Source organism: Palaemon carinicauda, chromosome 35 (genome assembly GCF_036898095.1).
Source record: "Palaemon carinicauda isolate YSFRI2023 chromosome 35, ASM3689809v2, whole genome shotgun sequence".
NCBI classification, from domain to species: Eukaryota; Metazoa; Arthropoda; class Malacostraca; order Decapoda; family Palaemonidae; genus Palaemon; species Palaemon carinicauda.
In genome coordinates this window covers 16,347,730-16,371,878 of record NC_090759.1, presented here as the reverse complement: position 1 = coordinate 16,371,878, position 24,149 = coordinate 16,347,730, and the positions used below count along the sequence as shown (strand labels likewise).

At 35.5% G+C, this 24,149-nt stretch overlaps 1 protein-coding gene across 1 annotated transcript in view; it reads left to right on the top strand.

Annotated features, from left to right (window-relative positions):
• LOC137627178 (microtubule-associated protein futsch-like) overlaps positions 1-21,937 on the top strand; it is a 176,376-nt gene extending 154,439 nt beyond the window's left edge. Inside the window, 4 exon segments of the mRNA XM_068358255.1 lie at positions 1,073-1,216; positions 1,594-2,090; positions 13,774-13,988; positions 20,356-21,937. Of these exon segments, the coding sequence (XP_068214356.1) occupies positions 1,073-1,216; positions 1,594-2,090; positions 13,774-13,988; positions 20,356-20,369 (870 nt within the window). The 3' untranslated portion in view covers positions 20,370-21,937.
• Positions 21,938-24,149: the final 2,212 nt, after the last annotated feature.

Here is a 24,149-nt window from a genome sequence, read left to right as displayed (position 1 = left end):
ATATAAATGTAGGCTGCGTGTGTGGTGAGTTGTCAAACAGCATGAGTCGTCCGAATGAAAACAATGAACATTTACTACAGTTAAGCTGTACTGTAGTGATAGTACTGCTCAAATATTTCAGTAATATACAGTACAGTATCAGCGAGTGTTATAATAGATAGGAGCAACAGTGTTTTGTTGGTAAGAAGTCCAGAGGACTACTGTAATGTTACAAATCATACTGTATTGTGCCCTAGCCTTATTGTGTCCAGTACAAAGTGTACAGGGTTGCACATGTACTGTACACTTACTTAAATGTCTTTATTTAATTACGAAATACTTATATTGTGATAGAAACCAAGTAAAGACAATAGTAGGCAGTACTTAGTGTATTAATCGACTGTTTGTAGGCAATGGGTAGCGAGTGTTTCGGGTTAGGAGTTATCCTACAATAGGGCAGCAAGTACTGTATTTGCGGATTCTCGTTCTTGTCGCCTGTCTTTTACCTAACCCCAGCGAAGAGCGAGGGGGACTCATTTTAGCTGTGAAGTCAGTTATGAGTTTTTAGATCTTAACTGTTAAATTCTTTTGTTATTCCTAAAAGGTCTTTGACCCTTTGCTTGTGGTAGGCAAATCTGACTTGCCTGACTGGTAGCTTCACTAGCCTGACTCCCATAGTTGGATCTATTAGTCCTAATTACATAGCATTCCTTCAGTAAGGGTTCTGAATGTTTACTGTGCCTTACAGAGTAAGTTACAAAATCATTCTAAAGCCAGATTGAAAGGTATGAGGCTGGCAGTTTCATCCTAAAATAGTTAAGAACAGGAAGCATAATATCTTCAGCCAACCTTTTCTAAGTGAGTGGAAAAGTATGCACTAATCTCATAAAAAAGGCCTCATGACTATTTCTTTGCTCTGGTTTTGTATGGAGTAATTTTGAATATAGATCTTATTTTTATGTATGGCTGGGATACAAAATTGGCGTTGCTGAAGCTTCACTTGATGTCTTGGTCACAGTGAATTTATTTGAAATTTCCTTTTATACAGATATAATTGTGGTTGTGTACATTTACTTTGTATATTTACCAACAGGCTGAGCGTATCGAGCAACAGAAACGCCTCGAACAAGAGGAACGTTTACTCCGTGAGGAAGAAGAAAGGCAGGCTCGTAAAAGTCGCGTAGCAGCTATTATGGCTCGGACAAGAGGCAAGGGGGGTTCCAATACTCCAACTAAGGTAATTCTTTTTATTAACTATTACATATATGCCTTTTTTGAGAGAGTAAACTATTACTTCAGGTGGTTATTCTAAGGGGAAGCCAAGTTTCAAGCTTACTAAAAAATACAAGTACAGTATGTAATTGTAATTCAAATAATAACAGATTCCAAGGTGAAATCTGTATGTGGATTACCAAAACTTACTTATCATAAAATCTTCACAAACTTTACCATTCAGTGGGATGTTACTTGAAACCAAATAAATAATATCATGAAACGTTAGCAGAGTTTTTCAACAATTAACAGCACAAATCCATCAGTTGATCCTTATAGATTCTATAGTTAAGTAGTTAATTTGTGTTTTTACCTGAATTCAATATTTTCACTTTCTTTCAGACTGAAGCCAAAACTCCATCAGAAGAATCTAAAGGTTTTGACATTGACATGAGTGTTAGTATGACTGATTCCATGATCAATAACCTTGAAGCTGTTGTTGAAGCCCAGACTGGGCAGTCAGCAGATGGAAATAATTCAAACAGTGATGCTACTTCTCAACTTGCACAGAGTGGTAGTGTTTCACAGCCATCTAGCGGCTTCCCTGCTGAGGAAGTTAGTGCTAAATCTCAGCCTACTACTAAAGTGGAGAATACAGTACCTACTACTGTAGAACAAACTGTTTCAAATATTGGAAATAATGTGGTGGATAATGTTATAAGTAGTGTAGCTTCTGTGAAACTGGAAGAGCCACACATAAATGGGGATTCCCCAGTGCCCATGGACACAACCCCAACTCAAGCAGTGGATTTGTTGGGAAACTTTAACACTACTGATAGTGATGTAAATACTAGGAATCATAATGGAGTGGACAGTACTCCAGCACAGACCAGTCAAGGGTAAGTTTTCTCTAGTGGTTTTCTGTCTAGAAAATACAGTTTATCGCCAACTTACCATGTTGTAGTGCAATTAATTGTATTGAAAACATAATAAAGTAATATTGCACTTTAAAGTATATCTCTCCCAAATAATTAAGTAATGCAATCCTTTGATTAGAACTTAGTAATAAATTCAGGAAAATTAGTGCTCGAATTGTGATTTTAATTGGATATGTAAAGTCCTTTTTGAATGAAAAATATTACATTTTGAAATTGGTTGGGAGAAGCTACTCAGGTAAGTGTTTTACTTTTTCTTCAGCAATATTGTTAAGATTGTTGAAATACTGTATGCCAAAAAAGAGAAGTTATAAGCAAGATCATTAACATGTTATCTGCATTTTGTATCTAGAATTGCTCTGTAAATTTGTAGAATGTGCTTGATCATAGTGGGTGCTTTACAATTATACAGTAGACATTTTAGTAATATAGATTAAATGTATACAGTATTGTCACTTGTAAACTAGAAAATACAAGTTATCTGAACAGGCATGACACAACATTACTTCTGGAGGTGTTAGCTTACTGTATTTGACAGCCTATAAGACTCGTGGGCATATATAAGACGCACCGCCATTTCAGCAGGTCATATTCAGGAAAACTCTTTTTAGTGCATTTAAGCATATATTGTTGAGAAGTCTAGCTGTATATTACACAAGCAGAAACATACTGTATATTTCTTTGCATAAGACAACCTTCAGATAAGATGATTTTGAAAATTAAGTAAAATTTGACTGAATTTGGGTCATATCCGCTGTATAAAATGACTGGTGACTTACAAAACCCTCAGTGCATAGGCTAGCTTTTGTTGTATACTTAAAAATCTAAAATAAATTAAATAAAGTATTTTATATCATGCTATTGCTAAACACGCAACATAAAACCAAACCCAGTGCTTTATTTACGTTTCATCACCGATCATAACGAACAAACAAACACATGTACACATCTGTGTATAAGTTAGCTTTTGCAGCCACAGAAATCGTACCAAGTATTGGTTAGGTAATAATAATATTAATTTTGTTTTACTCACTCTATCCATAGTAATTCGAAATAGAAATAAGAGCGATTTTATATCAAGATTTTCCTAATAAACGCTGCCTAAAACAGAAATCGTTGTTTTGTTTACATTTTGTCGCCGATGATAACGAACAAACAAACGCATTTACACATGCAAGTGATAACTAACGATACTAAGAGCTTTTACTAAAGATATTATTAAAAATATTTTACTTGCCATATCCCTATAAATTTCTTCACGTTGCATAAGAGGAAAGCCATTTTGTTTGTGTTTAATCAGCAATAACAAAGTATCGCTAATGACCTTATGATGTGGCAGAGAAGATGGTGCTTGACTGGAGAAAGAGTGAGGATTATTCAAATCATGGTGGATTTTTTAATGAAAAATAAATGTTAATCTAAATTTGATTACTACCGTTATTAACAATACAATTAAAATTATCGAAGGGTAAGGAAAGAAAAAGTTAAAAGGTTGATGAGAACGCAACCATAATTCTGTCTACATTTTGTCAGCTGATGTTTATAAACACCAAGTCACAGCATTTCAGATTCAATTGCTTTTATTTTAACATTCATTTTTAAAACACCGGTAATAATACAATAATACCAACAATAAAAATATAATAAGGATGCATGGAGTTTAGAGCAGGTAGAAGTACCGAGCGTAAGCTGAGTTAGATTAGCCTAGGCCTACGGCAGATCTCAAACTTCACCTACGATGTATAAGACGCAGGGCGATTTTTTTAGCCAAAATTGTGGGGAAAAAAATGGGTCCTATAGGCCATCAAATACTGTACATTATTTTCAAGAACTTCTGGAACTTTAACAAGTTTTCGTCTTATGCTTAATATCAAAGAAAATTTTAATGTATTTCTGTAATTGGTGTTTTAAGATCATGATAATTTTCTGTAAATACATTTTAGAGGAATTGGGAAAATACTGTATGTAGATACATATAATAAGCATGGCACTGATAACTCTGTTTTATAGATAGTTAATGTAAATATAGGATGGTAATAATTCATCTGCTTTTGAGAATTTATCCTTAAAGGAATAAGTTAACAGGAGCAACACTTAGGTTTTATTTTATTTAAAGTACAAAAGGTTAATAGACACAACTTTTTGAGATATTCTTGAATCTATGAATTATAAAGCATTTCCCCATGCTACATTAGTAAAGTGTTCTGCTATGAAACCTTTTGTTTTGGTCAAATTAACTCAAAAAATGCAATTATAGTAACGGCAGTCATAGGTAAAACATACTGTGATTGCAAAAAAAAAAAAAAATTAAAGAAATTGATCAGATCTCGGTAAAAGGAAGGATGTTCCTTTGTTTTGTTATAGATGTTTTGTCATCAAGTTTACACATGTGTGAATGAGATAGTAGGTGCATTGGAATTGACAATACACCCATAGGTAAAAGTGCTTAATCAGAGTGCAACGTTTTGTCTGCCATATAGTGATTTAACAAACTAACGTGTATTGCATTAACATTTATTATGGTAGGACATTTTCTTGACCTAACGTCCATAATCTATGCATGGTTAGTAATGAAAATTCTCAATACTACACTGTGGATTACACTGACACTCCCATGGGAATCATATTTGGAGTAGAGGTTAGATTATTAACATAATATTCTCGATATTTTGACTGTGATATAGAATTTGCTTGCTAATACAGGAATTAGAGTATTTTTTTTATTGAATTCTTTAGTCATAAATTTAAAAAAGTATTTGCAGCAACTTCAAAGTAAATCTTTAAGAAAATTTATTGGAGTATTTAAAATTTAGCCTGGCATGAAATTTCTCAAATGATTATTACTAATGAAATATTGTAACTACATCCTTTTAATTAAACCATAAATTCTGTCATCCCCTTATGTGTTATAGCAGTATTTAATCCCAACTATTTTTTGTGTTACCTAGAAAGATCAGGGTGCTAAGTATAAAGTATCTTATTAGTAAAATACACCTCAAATTGAATCTTTTAGTAAAATTATGACTAAGTGAAATGTACACTAGAGATTTTCTTATATATAAGTAGCTTTGCAGTATTAGAGGTGCTCGTAGTTGGTTTTAACTGGGAGAGTATCACGTATCACATTGGTGTATTACTAGTTAATAACAAATTTATTTTCTTAATATTTTCATGGTTTTCAAGAATAGCATATTGATTATGGCTAATTGATAGCATTAAGTATAGAGACTGGCTGCATTTGGTGAATTGTAAATCATTACAATTTTCTCAAGTATAAAACTCAACTCCAGCATCAGTGAATAAATTACTTAACAATGAGAAACTATTTGCTTATCATTGATCTTTCTATTGTTGATATTACTGCCTAGATATCAAAGATTAATACCCTACTTTAAAAGAAGGATGTTATTTTGATAATGTATTTGTGATAAATCTAATCACCTTAATGAGAAATTAAAGAATATTAGTCTGAAAATTATAAATTAATTCCCACTTTCCCACACATCCATAAACATTCTCAAGAAAAAAATATAGGATTGTAATTTTAATAAGTCTCTTGTGTGCACAGCCAGAGAAGCCTTTAGCATATCACAATATTACTAAATAGCAAAGTTGTGATAAGTTTTATGAATTGATAATTTATTACGTAGTCTGGTTGACATAACCAGTGATTATCTATTGTGTATATTTAAAGTTTAGTGATTTGGTTACTAATGTCCATTTACAGTCTTGTCCAGTATCTTGTAGAAATGGATTGAAAATATTTTTTAAAGAAAGAGATGCAATGTAAAGATGGGTAATCGGTTTGGGATTTTAGAACTTAAGTTTAAACACTTTCGTTTTAACATTCATTTTTCAATGTCCTCTTCCAGTCTAATACATATTCAATAAAAGGTACATCACAAATGAGTAAATGGCACATGGAAATACTGCATTTGAATATTACAAACATCCTGAACAACTACTCCTATTTCCTTTACATTAGCATGAATATATAAGCTTTCTTTCATCTCTTTTGTGACTTGGTATTGTCAGTTTAGTTCAATATTTATAAGATTATGTATTGCACAACCACTTGTAAAATGTAAATGAAGGCTATGTAAATCTTGGATAACACAATTTGGATACTTATTTAATGTAAATTTATTTAGGTGGTTGTTCTCTTGTCAGATAATTCAGTACACTTGGAGTTCTTCCTGGGCCCTGGGAGCTTGGCCCAAGATTCGTTTAAGTTAATATTACTGTAAAATTTTTATATTTTATTATATAAATCAATTACAAAAAGAATATCAATACAACATGGGTATGTATGACAATTTTTTTTCTTAAAACTGGAAGCGATGTCCTTTTAGCCGTGCTTATTGTCTGTTTAGTGGACATTTTTTTTTTAATTTTTATTAGGACAAATTATGCGTATGTGTTCCTGTCACTTTTGCCTCTAAATATTGGGGGAGCACAAGGAGAATGGAAGGATTAGGGGGCTGGAAAAATCAAAACTAGTAGTATTGAGCAACTTATGATATAAACAACATACGAGTACTATAGTAGAACAGATATACAAGTTTAATTTCTAGCCTACCTGAGCTAAAAGCTTGAATGAGTTTTTCTAATCATAGTATTTTTGGGGGGTATTTGTGTGTGTTTCCCTGGAATAAACTTTCAGCATTTTTAATTTACCCAAAAGCACTGGAACAATTACAGACATTTTGCTAAACACTGTCCTTGGATAAGGGGATATTGAGTATGTTTAATCAAGTCCACATCTCTTACAAAGGGGAGATTATTTATTGTAAAAATAGCGATTTGGTCACTTTTTGTTTCTTCCTTAAAACTATTTTACCAGATTAACAGAACTAGTGTTTTAGAGATTAAACTTTCTTTAACTAGTCTTATAGGTTCAGAATGGGGGAATAGGGTTCCAGTCTGATTTTGGAATTTTTTTTTTTTTTTAATCTGCAGAACAAGGCTGCAGTTTGTCAAATTATCCCTACAGTATGTAATCCATATATAGGTTAGCTCAAACCAGAGCTCTAGTGGTTTCAATAGAAATCTAAAGTATTACTTTGGAACAAGTATAAAAAATGTGGATATATTTTCAAGTGCAGTAGGTGGGAAGTGTTTCCCTGCTCTTATCTTCATCTTCCCCCTCTTTATTCAAGAAAAAATGTGTTCAGCAAGCTCTTCTCTCATAAGACAAAAGGCTCATGGGTGGCAAATGAAGATTTAACATCCGAAATTCAAGGCAATTCTTTTCATTCATAATGGTTTGAAAGATCAGGTCTGATTGTACATTGACCTTCACACCAGACTACACAAGAATAGTTGTATACTCAAGTGTACAAAATAGTAGTCCAAAGCAAATGTGTGCAGGGCTTAAGAATATTTCTACTAACTTCCTAGTTTATTTCAAATTATCTTTATATGCATAATCCCACAAAAATTCACCAGGTAGATTCTCAAACAATTCTCTTAATCCCATGGTCTATATGTGAATTTTTGGCTTTCCTACCCTTTCAAGATGGCCTTAGAATAAACTACTCTATAACAGGAAATACATATTTGCATCCCCAATCTCATGGAAATGTCCTATTCAGCTGAGTTATAATGTCACTTTTCTTACCTATTCCATTCTTCACATGTTCTAATTGTCTGTTGTTATTCTGGCTTTCATTGTTGTAATGGCTCTTCGTCTACAGTTTGTTTTTCTATTTTATTAAAAATGATTGTTAATAAAATAGAACAATTATATCAAAATTATTCTGATATAGTATTTTACAGGTATTGTTTTACTGGATGCTGGTTAGGTGTGGTCCACAGTTTTACTGGTGTTCCACTATTAGATGAATTTACCAAGGACCATCTTTTCCCATTTTCTTAGGCTAATGCATGCCTAAAACTGGTGACTGCTTATCGAAACTTTCAAGATCTTATTTTGTAAGTAGGGGTTGCTATGACATGTTTTATAATATGACATTGTCAAAATATGCAGTTCCCTTTTGAACCTGACGTAAGATACTTTTCTGGATGTTGATTTATATTAGTCAGGTCTTGTGAGTTTTAGAGGTCTTTCATCTATTTCCAGACTGTCAAGCACTCCTTGCCTCCCTGTTGATGGGCATCTATTATACCTCTCATATAAGAGAGGTTTTTTCTGTTTTCAGGTTCATCTCCACCTCCTAACAAGAGCCTCTCAGAATTATTTTGGTCCAAATCACTAAGATTTTCAAGAAAAAAGAAGTTTTTCTTAAGTTTTAAGAATCTTATTGAAATATCTTAAGTTGTCTTTGTAATAAAATTCTTCAGGGATAGGAAGTCGTAAAAAAATTTTTGTTCTTGTAAATACGATCTTAATCTATTCTACCATTCAAAAAATGCTTTGTAGTTCCATTAGAAAACCTTGTGCTAGTCTTTGCTCATAAATGGCCTATGCTGTAATCTGTTTCAACTATAAATTTTCTGCAATGGACATTTATCATCTTAATACTGTCATAAACCAAAAATGAACAGTTAATGTGAGCGTTATTTTTTAGGACATACAGTACACTTCGCACGACTCCTTGTGATGTGGCAAGGTTGTATCAAAGTTACGAATAGATAGATACTCGCTGCTCGTTCCATTAGAGAGTCTGTTAACTGAAATCGTTATATGTTCAGCTCATCACCTTGTCTTCATATATCATCCAAAAGGGCAATTTTTGGTCAGTCAGAATATATGTTTGACAAGTGTGGGCTTCTTTTACTCTGACAAATTTTTGTTCAATGAGATTAAATGTTTGACAAGCTGAAGTCGGTTTTCCTTCTTAGATCTTCTGGTATGTTTTTCACAATGTCCTCTCAGCCCAGGTTTAGACTTTACCTGTTAAAGCTGAAAATGTTCTAGTGAATGGCAGAAAGCTGAAAAAGTCTTAGCTCTCATGAAATATAAAATTTTAGAATGATATAATGCAGTATTCATAATAGGACTCAAGGCACATTTGTCAAAAAATTCAAGCAAAAGTTTTATTTTCATTTAACTAGTATTACAGTATAGTATGTCCAAGTAGTTTTGAAAAAAAAATGGACTAATCGCCTAGTAAAAATATTTACTAAATACACTACTGTTATTTCATTTTTTAGTGCATGAAGGCATTGAATTCTTGGCGTTTATTTTAGGAAATATATTTCCGATAGCAAGCCAGTCAAGCTTGCCTGGTAAGCTTTAAATTTATATTTTATTAGTTGACTGGTGGGACTTTCTGGCAATAGCAAGAGCCAATAAAAAAAAATTTCTGTGAAATGTTATAGGTTTTCCTTTTTTTTTTTTTTTTTTTTTTTTTATAGAAGAACAATATCCAAACCTTTAGTCTTCTATAGTTCTTTACTACATTGTACAGTAGTATTGTAAGGACTTTCACTTGGTATGCTTATAGGTTATTGTGGTTGAAATAATTTTCATTACTGTATTCTCATATCTTATTATATCATGATTATAATATTTTAATTCTTATATAAGAGTTTATAGTTTTTTCATTTTAGGAGTTATCTTTTGTCATGGATCTGGAATACTATAGCCAGTAGTTTTTATTATAAATAGAATTTAAAGAAATTGACCATTTATTCCTCGTTTCATGAGCAATTATGTTATATGCTTTTGTTCATTGTCAGTTTTCTCTTATTATTTAAGCTTTTTCTTAATGCAAGTACAATATTTTCTTTATTGGAACAGGCTGTTGATGCCACTGATCTTTTAATAAGCATAGCAGTGGATAATAACATTTAGTTACCCCCTGATGTTCATATTTATATTGTTTCTTCTCTAGAAGCGCATAGTATTAGTATTTAACCCAATTATTCATTTAAAAATGTGTGTTCTTTCAGTGTACACAGCCCTCTAATAAAGTAAGGCAGTTAATTGCTTGAAGCAAAGTGCCAGTGCTTGTTATTTCAGTTTCTCTGTTGCCATCGGTACAAAGAGATTTACATCTCTCTCACATTGTTAAGTTTATTATGTTTCAAGTTGTCTTACTCTGGATTTGTTAGTAATTATTGTAGTTTAAATTACCTTTGTGAGAAGCGAGATTGCCTCACTTTTTCTCACAAAGAAATTGAAGATTATTTCAACAATGATCTTAGATATACCTTTACATCTTTTGACATAAGTATTAAGAGATATATAAAATCAGCTTGCTGGTTTTAAGTTCATATAATGATAATCTATTTATCAATTACTTTAAGGGGCCACGTTCCTAAATTAGGTTAGGGACAGAATATTAGTTTTAGAGATTTATTATCCCCATATGATAAATATGAAGTTGGAACTGGTGGCAGGGCAGACCCGTAGTCACTAGACCTCACCTGGAACCAGGGCAGTACAAGGTCACACTCCCTGTACCAGGTAAGGGAGTTGCTGATAACTTAAGCAAAATGGAAGAAATTTGCAGATTAAGATTTAATTTATCATCTGACTGACAATGGAGTCTACTGTGTAAGGGTTTCTGAGATTGTATACAATTTGACCATGAAAGAAACTCTTTCTAGTACAACCTAGTAATGTAAATGGTAGGCTGCACTCTTTGGTGTAGACTAAACAGTTTCTATTGGACATTTAATTTGCATTGGGGGATCAGAAATCCAAATAGTATTGTTCAAATATGCATGTCATTTCTAGTTTTAAAGTTTGGTCTCGGAAACTCGCAAAAAAATTCAGACCAAATATAAAATTCCTGAAGGCTGAGGTAGAAGTAGATTAATGGTTTACCTTGTTGATAATCGCTGAAACTTATCTTGAATAATCCTGGTTCTTCTATTGGAAATACTGAGCTGTAGGTCCTGTAGTGGCTGGTGGTGATATGGTCTTCTAATCTCCTGAGTTCAGTTAATCTATTATAAAATTTTCAAAATTTTTCAAATATCATTAGAAAAAAATATGAAGTCCCGTATTTCAAGTATAGTTTTTTTTACCTGTAATCTAGACCATTAGAATCAAGAATTTTATTTTATAATGATTTTCAATTATATAATTACTTATCTCTTTCTTTCACTGATATCCCACCTCCTTCAGTGTGGAGTCAGCAATATGAACATCATGGAAGGTTTTTAGAAATAAATACAATTTCAATAAACTTCTTTCTATACTTATTTTTATGTTTATATACATACATGCCCACTTTCCTCCCCACTGACCTGTGATATTAAGAGGACAGGAATTACTTAGACTGAAACGGAAATAACAGGCCATGGCACTTTGCTGCTTGCCATTAACAAGAAGTATCTCATTATTTTACTAAAGGTGGAAGTTTTCTTTCACATATTTTTCACTTAATATTTTATTCAAAGGATAAAATGTAGATCTTTCATGATTTAAACATGATTTATATTCTGCCTGTCGATCGTAGAAAAACTTACTTGAATGAAAAATACTTCTTGAAAGGTTTTGCAATTCATCTTGATAGAAAGTTTGTATAAAAATATTATTAATAAGATTAGCGGGATATTTGTAGCTTTGATCAGGGAAATGAAGCGACTTCAGAAAGACTAATTTACCAGATAGAGAAGATTACCTACACAACACTCACTTGTCTCATTAAAAATTAAACAACTTATTAAAAGTTAATTTTTTTTTTATCTAGGAAACATTATAACCGTTTGTTCATAATGTTTCATATAACTAGTGAAGATTAATTTTCAACTAATTTTTTTTGCTAAGACTATTTAATAGTGTTTCTAACTATGACAAAGATTTGTATGAAAGTAACTTAGGGCAAGACAGAAAACATCATGATTAATTGTAACCTATACACATTTAGAACTTGGGATCATATAAAATCAAAACATGGAGTCCCTAATACTGTATTATTGTACAGATGAGTGATGTTTAAGTTGGGGGTTTAATTTTCATATATCTGTTCTGTAACACCTCTCATAGCTGCAATTTCCTTATCCGCACTTTTGTGAATCTAGTCTAGAATACAATAAGAGATAGGGTATCATATTTCAGCAAGGCAGATAGTTGAAGTTCCATATGCGAGTATTTTGAGAATATATTAAGGAAAAGGAGAGTGATATAGCTAATTATCAACATTTATTTCATTATTTTTACTGTTACTTAATACGACAAATTTAATTGCTAATACTAGGAAACATATATATATATATATATATATATATATATATATATATATATATATATATATATATATATTTCTACATTGTTTTAAAATGTCACTGCTACTCTATAAAAATGTGTCCCAAATTTACAATTAACTTTATTTTCTATCATTATGGACACATTTTGAAATGAAGGGTAGTTTGATCACAATAATCTTTTGCTTCAATTTTAGCTCTGTTTTTGCATTTGTGTTTATTGATTTCAAGGTAGTAATATCACAAAAATCTATAAATTTCCCAAATTTACTTGATGCCCTCCCAGTTGCCTGTTTAGTATCCTAATAGCCCAAGCTGCATAGGCTAATCAACTTCTTCCACAAACATCCTTCATTTCAGGACAAATGTAATCCAATAACATTTTTATACATACCCTGTATATTTTATTGCATTTCTTATGATGAAAATTACACTATTGTATTAATATATTTGTAGACTGTATTGCCCTGGCTGTATCAAGAATCAAGACCCAGATTATAAAACCCTTTGTCATAATCCATGAACTTTTTACACAGACATTCTGAAATTCAAGTTACAGAATAATTTCTATAAATTTGTAAGTTTGTGCACATAATAGATAAAATAAATTGTAAGGTTTAGTAAAGGTTGAAGTAAGATGGTAAAGGCTCTAATTTTGCAGATAGAAGAGGGAGAACTTTTATTTAATCTAGGCCTGTTCTTAAGAGCATTTTTTCTTTTCAACCAGAATTTTATATATATATATATATATATATATATATATATATATATGAAATAATATACATTACTGTACTGTAATTTAATTTCTCTTGCAGTACTTATATTTCTGGATTTATTCCTGGAAATCTACATATATAAATATTTTGGTTGATATAAGTAAAAGTAAAGTATCAGTCTCTGACCTTTTTAATATCTAAGATTAAGAAAGCAACATTGCATTTGTGGCAAATTTATAACAGTAAGTATTATGAGAAATTTTTGTACAATTTTCCCCATTGTTTTGTCACCAAATAAAAAAAATTTAACTGGTGATAATTTATCACCACAGTGGTTTTCTTTTTATATGTTCTTAACCATTCTTAGGCTTTTTATTGTAGAATAAAATGTAAATTGATTACTGTATCTTTACACAAGATATATAAAATTGCACAGTAGATTAACCTCATATTTACACTGAATGGTCTTCAGTCAAGTTTAGTTTTAAAAAAAAAAATCATAGAATTGTGAAATATGGAATTTTACAAACTTAGATTAGTATCCACTTTTATCATTAGTCTGTCCTTCATTATACATATTCAAGTGTACAAGTTTTATGTAATGCCAATATTTTTTTTAACAGTATTTGAAAGACATGTAGCAAGCACACTACAGGTGAACTTTTTAAAAGTGATTTTACCATTCCTGTAGTCTTTCTATGCATGAAGTCTTTAGAAATATACTGGACTCCTTTTTTATGAACTTTGCATATACAGTATGTAGCACTTGACTCAATTTCTCATTTTTCTTAAATGTTTATCTTCCACAGGACAGACAACTTAAGTTCTTTAGATCCTGTCATCTCTACTCATAACACCACCTCTACCACACCTGCTGCATCAAATTTTGAGCAAATCATTGACTTAGGTCAAACTAAGCTCAGTAATGAGGATGCTGTTAATAGTAATCCTCCCTCACCTTTCATAGCATTTGAGCAGAATCTGAACAAGAAGCAGAACCAGGAGAATACAAGCTCAGTTCCAGGTATGCAAATAAATAGTCCATTCCAAAAAGAATTACATTTTGTGGCAAGATAACTAATTTGATATTTTGAGGCCATGTTTTGTATTGAAAGACTATTTTCTTATCTTAATTTTTCATATAAGATATAATTATCCTGCAAGTGAGAAAATTTTTTTTCCATTATTTTAAAAAATTATCACTTGATTTGAAATATAGATTTTTAGGAACTCATGTTCTAGAACAATAGATATGTCAGTTCTTGACCTAAGGACAATAATTTCGGAATTTAGATTTTAGAATTGGTTTGATACTCTAACATGGAGGATATTATTTGTGTACTAGATACAGCTGGTATTTTTCAGTCCTCATTTCTTAATGAATACCAGTAAGAATATACATTATAATTTTTCATATTAACAGAGTATACATGTCACCTGTATGTTTATTGCTTGTTCTCTGGAGTAGAATCCGTATTTTTTTTGAGTTTTATTGAATAGTTTCATAATCATTTTGATATAAAAAGTTTATCCATCAAGCATATAGGATTATTTATATGAAACTTCCCTGATGTTCATATTATTTCCCTCTCAAAGCCTGATTAAATGTCAATAACAAACCTAAAATAAATCTCATTTTTTCTTCTAAAATGCCTTCCCCTTTAGTAAGTCTTTAGACATTCTGGAAGTTGATGGTAACTATCTAGAATTGGGTGAATCATTGTTCCTATGTGTCTGTTCTCACATCATGTTTACCAGTGTCAGGCTTACTACCAGTGATCCAAATTGGATATATGTTTGTGATTCTATTAATGATTTTAGATTGCCATGCTATTGCCTTGCACGGGCTCTTGCACTAAGGCAGTGGGTGTCAAAGAGATATATTAAATAGACACGAAGGACAGACAGGATGATGATGGGATGACAGCAACATGACAACCGTGGCAGGAGTCCGAAGCCCGGACGAGGCGCCGCAAAACAAACATAATCGAGTAAACCTGGTTCCTCTTCAGTCCTGGAGAAATTTTTTTTTTTTTTTTTATTGAAGCCTGAGAAGGGAATGTGATTCCAGATCAGTTAATGCTTTAATGGGGATTGTCATCTGAAATTATGAATGGCGAGGAGTGGTTTTCAAGCAACACTGTGCTGTTCAAGCAATTGTGCTGGCTGCAGGATTGTAAGCAACACTGTGCTGTTCAAGCAATTGTGCTGGCTGCAGGATTGTATTTTGATTTTTAGTTTTGAGTTATATTTTGTTATCAGTTCCTCTTTTTAAAGACATTATGTTCAGTTAATAGCTGATCACTTTAATTGTTCAGTTTGTAAATGTAAATTGATGTTAGTTTAGGAGAACATCCATAAATGATGCCGAAAAGCCAATTTTAAGATTTTTGGATTGATAGTGGTGAACTTCATGCCTTTACTATTTATGTTTGTTTGTGTATCTTAGAAGGCAGCTTGAGTCTTTGGGCTACGCAGTGTTTTAGCCTAACCTATCCTGTTGCAAACCATAGGCTAATGCCTCAAGTTTTGCCTAGCAGTTCTAGCTTTGCACTATATTACTTGAGGTTCTGCTATTTAGTAAATCTTGCATTACCAGGATTCTGAGATAAAAGACTGGACTCTGCTCGGGCTCCTTCTCTTAACTGTTCCAATCTCTCGAGAGGCCAATTACCCCTTACAACTCTCTCCACTTTATACAGAAAAACCATGTCTTAATTTTATGAATATAAGAGCTGGTAACGCCAGCTGAATCTTCGTATATCATTGATTATCTGGGTCCTGCTGATATGGGACCCTTGGAATCCATAGCCTACGAGCCTGAGGAGGAGCCTTCTTTCCTTAGGGTTTTGAGACTTATCTGGGAAATCTATACCCTTGGTGACCCTTGGAAAGCTCCCTTCTTAGGAATGCTCACACCTGAAAGCACTGCCGTGAGTTGCCATGGTTGCATCAGACCCTTTAAGACTATCCAGAAATTGGTGGCACAGGTTTCTACAGCAAAAGACACTCTGTAGATGGCACAAATCTAATTTCTCCTGTCTTCTCTAAGCAGAGGAGATATTACGTGATAGAGGGCGCCCAACCTTCCTCACTTTCCTTAAACCCTAAAGTAGCTACACTGACTCCAGGGTGCTCGAGGAAAAGCTCTTGCAACAACCATTGACTTTTTTGGTCAGAGAGCCATGAATATGGAGGCAGCAGAAATGTCAGTTCTATATGCCTTTCTCTATCACTGGTCTGGTACGCTCTCATATTTATATTTTATGGTATCCCAGAATCTGGTGAATTCTGAGATATGTAAATGATACAAGAAGCTCGCCTTTTTGGGTGTAAAAGCAATGGAGTTCTTAGTACGCCAGCCCACTTTTCTCAGGAGCAACTGCATATCAAGGTGTAGGGAGGCAGTTATGAACAAATTTGTTAGACACGTGGCCTCTAAAGACGTGTCATCAAGAAACGCCTCATGAGGCAAAGTGGATACAGTAGTAGAGAAAATTGGGAAAAAGCAAATCAACCCTCCTTCAGGAGGGCCACAACCTTTAAACATCACAGTTACATGCAGCACTGTCATAAGTGCAAGAAACCCCCCCCCCCCCCACACACACACACACACACACACACATAGGAAACCAGAGAGGCATCTAGTTTAGAAGTTGTCTGGAGGGTGGAGACAAAAGTCATCAACCTGTCCCATCTAAACGACTTTTGGAAACGAAGTTCAAGATGGAGACCCCAAACTCGGCCCTACAAACAATAAGACAGTACGACTTATTTCTGTACACAGATCTGAAAGATGCTTATGTCCAAATCCCTATTCATCAGAATTCAAGGAAGTATCTTTGAATTGTTCTGGGAAAAGTTTGTTTCGAGCTCTCTGCTTCAGACTCTCCACAGCACCTCAAATGTGCACGTGGGTGTTCAAGCTGGGCTCACATGATTGGAATAAGACTTTTATTCCTGTGATGATGGATAGTTGTTAGCGGAGTTCGAATAAGACTTTTTACTGTTCCCTTGACGATTGGCTGTTGTTAACCGAGTCAAAGTCCTAAATTTTGCTACACAGGGACGTTCTTCTAGAGTTTTGTCAAGAACTGAAGATCTGGGGGTCTGGATAAATCTAAAGAAGTCTGTTTTCACCCATAGTCGGAATCTCATCTACTTGGGAATGGACATCGACACGGTCTAAGGAAAGGTGTTCCCATCAAGGACAGGTTGAGGAAAGTTACGAGACCCTTCTTGACACAGGAATCCCTTACGGTGAAGAACTGGCAGAGACTGCTCAAGTATCTGTCTTTCGTAGAACATCTGGTTCCACACAGAAGGTTACACTTTAGTACCACTCGGTGGAATCTAAAGACCAGTTGGCAGCAGATATCCAACTCAATTAATGTTCCAGTTTAAGGTTACAGGAAGTTTCTGACCTGGTGGATGCAGGAGAACCTGATGGAAGAAGTCCCTTTGTAAGTTCTATCCCTGGAACTCTTCATGTTCTTAGATGTGTCCAAGGAAGAGTGGGGAGCCAACATCCTAACTCGCTCCATTATTGTCTGTGAACGGACGGAAGATGTAGACGAGGTCTCATGTCAACACTACAGTAGTGGATTATGTCAACAGGCAAGGAGGTTCAGTTTCTCGTCCCCTTTGGCACTTGGTGGTGAGCATGCAATCATGATAGGAGGAAAACAGAGTAACCCTGTGAGCACGGTTTAATCCAGGGAGACGGAATGTCATCGCAGACAATCTCGAGTTGTTGCAATCAGTTGAGGACTCTGAATGGTCTTTGAATCCTCTAGTGGTGAGTGCACTCTAGACTTTGTGGGGTTCCCTGATAATAGACACTCGCCTCAACAAAAAACAGTTTATTGTTCACCAGAGCTGGACCAAACAGCATCACTGGAGGTCATATTACATCACCGGTGGGACGGTCTCAACATTTATGCCTTTCCACTGTTCTGTTTCACAAGGAAAGTGATCAGCAGGACCATCATCACGCCCAATCTCCAGATCATTCTGGAAGCACTGAAATAGTTGCATGCAGAGTGGTACTCTGACCTTCTAAATCTCCTGGCAGAAGTTCTGAAAAATCTTCCAACTTGGTACAATCTTTTGTGTCAACCAATCGTGAAGAAGCACCACAGTGCGGTGGGCTGGTTGTCTCTTCATGGGTGAGGGTTATCTAGCATCTCCTCAGATAGGCTTTTAGTGATGAACTACGAAACAACTCTGGATACCTCCAAAAGTTTACAACAGCAGTATGAGAAACTCGCCTGTTTCGACAGTTAAGAGCTATTGCTCTGCCTAGAGCCAGGTCTAAAGACTGAGAGGAGTGGACCTCTTCCTTGTGGGATTTATCAGCTTTTAACTCAAAGTTTCATTTCGCCCTCAGGAAATCAACCACCCCAGCCTAAGATAGCATTCCTTTTAGTTTTCAAAAAGAGAGGGAGAGCTGCATGGCCTATCATATTAAGTGTTCTCATTTGTTGAAAGAATACAAAACTCGTTGATTCCTTTTCAGTATCATCCCTAAAGGAAACGACTGGTAATCCTGATGACCTGCTTGTGTGTACTGTAAGGGCAGTGAGGCTCTGCATAAAACAAAGTAATCATGTAGACTACACTTGCAGAATCTCTTCTTAGCACAGGGATGACAAAGAAGAAAATCTCAAGAAATTCCATTTCCTTCAGGCTTTGTGAAGTCATCAGTAGAGCCTACAAAGAACAAGGAGTCGATACATTGACCTCACACCATCCTAGAGCTCATGTAGTCTTAGGAATTGTTATTACTATGTTAGCCTAAGACTATCTTCAGGATTCCGCAAACAGGTTCCTGGATACATTCTCAGTAGGCCCTGTGGTGGATGCCCAGCAAGTGGTGTAGCGAGCCTTGTTCCTTTTTAGGTCATAGAAGTGTTGTGTAAAGATAAAGTTCACATCATGTTTGTAGGTTCAAGGGTGAGAATGACTGTCCTCCTTTCCTCCCAACTTCTTTCCCTCTTGGTATCACCCAGTGAAACGTTATGGAGCTGAAATGGACACTGATGCAGGTGAATGCATTAGTGATGGGTTGTGTGATTTTACTGGGTAAAGTGTAGAATCACCACATTCCTGACAGATAAGGCAAGTCATCCTCATATTAGCTTTAAATGGAACATTCCCATTGCAGATACAGTAGGTTCTTGTATGGAAAAAAAAGCTCTTAGACTGTGATACATTAGGTCATTTTACCATGGGTCATAGGATGCAAGGATCCTTTGCACAGATCTTCTCTCCAGACTAGTTGCTAACCAGCCAGTTGGTAGAGCGGTATGATTGTTACTGGAGGACGAAGGTTTGTATTCGCGTATAAACAAATCGGAAATTTTAAAATTACTTTTTACTTTTCCCAGCTATGGGTTTCACTTCCCACTGCATCCACCTCGCAAATCCTAGCCGGAATCTGAATGAAGTTCAGAGTGCTGTCAGACCCAGTCCACCAATGATACTGGGTACTGTTTGCCAAAACCTCAATAATTCTTCATTGTCCATTACCAGCTGTTGCCACCAACCCTGAATGCCCATGTGGGGCAACACTGCAAACAATGGAATACATCCTACGAGGATGCTCACTGGGACCTCATTACTCAGATCAAGACCTCGGGGAGGTAAGGGACACCATCCTGTAGGTTCGACATTGATGTGATAAGATATGATGATGAGCTATTGCCAGAATCTACCCCCCTACTAGAGGACTTGGGATACAGTATATGTCGCTCTCACTGTAGCACAATGTAGTTCTACTTGGATGCTACTTCCTTAAGAAAGAATTGATTCTGATGTCAAGGTCGTATAATTTTTCTAATCTCACATCTTCCTTGATACCTGGTATGCACGAAAGACAGGAGAAATGATCCATGTGGTACAGTTGGCTTCATTAATTCTGGTACACCTCACGGGAAGGCAAGGAGATGACAGTGTACCGGAATTGATGAAGCAAACTGTGCAAGTTAATGGTTTTGAAATGTAATTGCATAAGTATGGGATTTAATTGTTTCAAGAATCAGATATACATTATTATAAAATAGTTTTAAAAAATTTTTTGCTTCCTTCATTTGTCATATAACGAACTCTTTTTTTCACCTGTTTTTGTGAAGCTCATTTGATAAAGCATTGTTTAATGTGCAAGTTTTTTTTTCTATTGGTGGTGATGGTTTTGATTATTAACTTTATAATAATGGATTGCAGTATATAATCTAGATTTTGCCTTGTCTCTTAGTTCAGTCACACAACAGTATTGGGAATACAGCATACTATTGATATTGCAATCTCATTTTTCAATATCTAGCAGTGTACTATGGGTATTGCATGGTCTGCAACATTGTCCTGTAATGTTTTATTCTTTTTCTTTACAGATCTGCTGCTGTAAATCTCAACTATAGTTTATATTCTCCAAAGCTGCCTGAGTGTGATTATGAGAAACTACATATGTGATAATAGCACTGAACTTCAATACTTGACCTGTGTATGGTCAGGGTTTAGAAAGGCCCCTTTCACATAGCCAATAGAAGAGAGTGATGCTTTAGGTTAAGTCACCTCATAAATATGGCTTTTGTGTAAGTGATACTGGATATGATTTAGAATATAACATTATCATATAAGGAGCCTTTCCAGTAAAAAAAAACTTTATAGATGCCTTAATTGGTTTTTATAGTAACCCAAAACTTTTTTTGAATAGATGACCATAAACTATGGCAAAAATGCAAGAGCAAGCATAAACAAGCATACTCTCAAATGGAAAATTTATTATTTAATAGCTGTAACTATAACCTAATCTTTGCAAAGATCTGTCCTTCCAATGGTTATAAATAGTAGAATGATCTTGAAAGCCTAATGTTTAAAATCAACATTTACATCACTAAATATACCGTATTACAGCAGTATCCTGCTCTGGAATATATTAAATGTATAATTTGACAGGCCCAGTTGCAAGAATTGTGCTAGTTTGTGCTACAACTGTTCAAAATGAATGTTATCAATTAAAATGGTTTATTCATTTAGACAAACATTACATATTATATGAAAAAATTGAATTATAAAGAATGTCACATACTGAATGGGTGCTAGTTGGTGTAGCAAGCTTGCCATGATTACTAAAAATGTTGGATTGCCATTGTTTTCTGAAAGATGCTTGACAGTTTTGATGAAATAATCTGCATTTTAAATGGTGTGTCAAAGTATGTACAGAAAGTTTGTCTTAATGGGGAGATATCATTTACTTGCAGGTTTTGATGACTTAATCATATAAATTGTGTATTATGAATTCAGGGATTGGTGATATATAGATATATATATATTGAAAAAAATATAATTATTTTCTAGGCAATCCCTGCTTGGGGATTCAGCTTCATGGCTGCTACTCACAAGAAGATAGTAAAACGTATTTTAGAATTGTTAATAACCACTAATAAATAGTACTATATTGAATAGATCTACTCCATTCTATATTTCTTGCTGTGACATTGTTTCTCAATCATTTGCTTCAACCAACATTATGTATAAAGTCATCTTGTATTTTAGATAATGAAATTGCTTTACAGAATAATGTTTTCCCATCTGAATAATTTTATTTATGTAGTGTAAGGTTTTTATATTTTATTTGCATTGCATTTATTGACGGTGCAACAAACTAAAACTTTTAAAAGTTGGCATTCGTACCCTTGTTATAGTCTCATTTATATTTTATTAAATGCTCAAAGATTATTTTCCTGCTCGATAACTTAAAACTCAAGTTTAAATTAAATTGGTACCAGTGTAAATCAGGAATAAAAACATTTGTTAATATATAAAAGAACTGACAAAAAAATACAGGTAAAGGCTTGATGCATTCTCCAACTTGTATCTTAGGCCACTATAATAAATAATAACCAAGTCCTTGTACACTAAAAATTCCTTGTATTTGTAAAGTGATATATGTGGTATAAATATACCAAATGAGATTGTGTTTTAGTTTCCTTATTTACTATTTCCTTTTAGCTTTGGGCAGGTTGTTATCAGAAACTCTCGCATGTTAATACTACAAATGAAAATTTTTATATTTCATAGACATAAGATTTTTAAGTTTCATATTTCATAGACATAAGAATAATTTTAAAGCTTCATAAACATGAAATAGAATTTCTAATTACTCAAGTCAAATGACATTGTCAACTGATCCATCATGCTACACTTAATTTTTTTATGTAAAAACACTAAAATCTACTATAAAATCAGAATCATAAGGGAGATTTTCATTCTTCTCTAAGGAAATCAATACACTGAAAATGTTGTTACATCGTATTTCCATTAACAAAATTAAGCAATTAATTTTATACCTTGATCATAAGAATAGTTTCAGATATTTTGCTTCACTGGAAATCAATTTATAAAAATATTTAATTTTGATAATTATTGAACATAGTTAACACTAACACACTAATGATTAAACATTTTCTCATTTGAGCTAATAGACTTACTTAGACTGTAATTGTCCTTTGTTCCAACACAGTACTTAATCTAGAACTACTTTCTTAGGAGTTACTGGTAACTTCCCAACCGACCAGAATTTTGTGTAGTTTACCCTATTCCCATTTTCTATGGGTGACCTCAGGTGGAGTGATACGTGCCCTGAGGCGACCCGGGGTCAGAGAGCGTGTTAGTTCAGGTCGTGCTCCTCAGTAAGTTTCTGGTCGCGACGTGATTCACATCTCGCCACGCTCTCTCTTACCCAGTGCGACCCTTTGTGTTTACCACGTGGTTCCTGTGCCCATATCCTTACCCCTTTCCCTTGTGTCCTTGTGTCTCTTGGTGTTAGTGTTTTCATTATGGAGCATCCACGCTGTTGCCCTGGGCCTGTGGCCGGTAAGTCTTGTGGGGCTTTCCTTTCGAAGCCCGAGGTTGACCCACACTAGCATTGTTCGTCATGTAGGGGGAAAGTGTGCTCCCCTACCGCCACGTGCTCTGAGTGCGAGTCTTGGGGCGAGATTCAGTGAGTCCTTTATGGGACTAAGAAGGAGTCGGCCAAGAAAGCTACCGCGTCCTCTGCTTTGGTGTCCTCGGATGCCTCGTCGGAACGTGGTTCCCTTCCATCTTCTCCTACCCAGAGTAGGGGTCGAGGTAAGTCCGTTGCGGGGAAGCGGCCCATTGTCCTTCCCCAAGAGTCTGAATTACCTGTGGGGGAAGCTTCTGATGTGTTACAGGCATGTGTGAGGCCCGAGGGAAGTGCGGGAGTGTGTGGGAGACGAGGTCCTGGTGCCCGCAGGGCCCATCTCTATCGAAGACCCGATGTGGGGGAAGTCAGGTACTACCTCTTCTCCCCCATCTTGGATGTGTATTTCAGGTACTTCGACCGCCGGGGGGGATGCCGAGAAAGGCCATTCGTCAAATTCGGACCCCGCCGTTTGGGATCTCCCTAGAACACCCTGCAGGTCACCCTTCAGACTAGAAGAGGAGTTTGACCATTGGATCGCCCGGAAGAACGTTCCTCGGTCCCCCCCCCCAGCGCCCTCGGCGATGCTTCCGCCCGTCTTCATGCAGCCTGCGGAAACAGGTTCGTCATGGAGTAACCCCCGCGGAGTTGGACGCCTCAGGTGGTTCGGCTGATTCCCTCTCCTCCTCTTCCTCTTCCTCGTCCGTAGATTCATCATCATAGGACGATTCCAGGTCCGCGAGAAGGAAGCGCGAGAGGTCCTGGAAGAAGTAGTAGTCCCGCTCCCGTTCAAGACAGAAGGAGGAGGAGTTCAGGCCATCTAAGAGGAAGGCGAAGAAGAGTAAGTCTAAGGATTGGGCGAGTATCACGGTGCCCCGGAGCGAACTGTTTAAGGTCGCCGCGGCCGCTTCCGGGTGGCTCCCTAGAGCCTCGTCCTCACCGTCTCTCCCCTCCTTCTCCTCCTACGGACAAGAACCTCACCGAGGGAGGACTTTCCAAGCTCCCAGTGAGCCGTCAAGTTGACGAAGGCCTCCGCTGCCCCTACTCTGCGGAGGGAGGCGCTCCGTCAGGTGGTAGGCGTTACGCCAGCCGCGGGCTCCTTGGCTGACTTCATTAAGCTCCAAGGGTGCCCTTCGGCCAGGGATATTCCCACAGATACGAGGATGCCCGCAGGGCAAGGTAATCCCATGACAGATACCTTCGCCTCTGCGGGTCCACCCGTGACACGGGCAGGCCCATCCA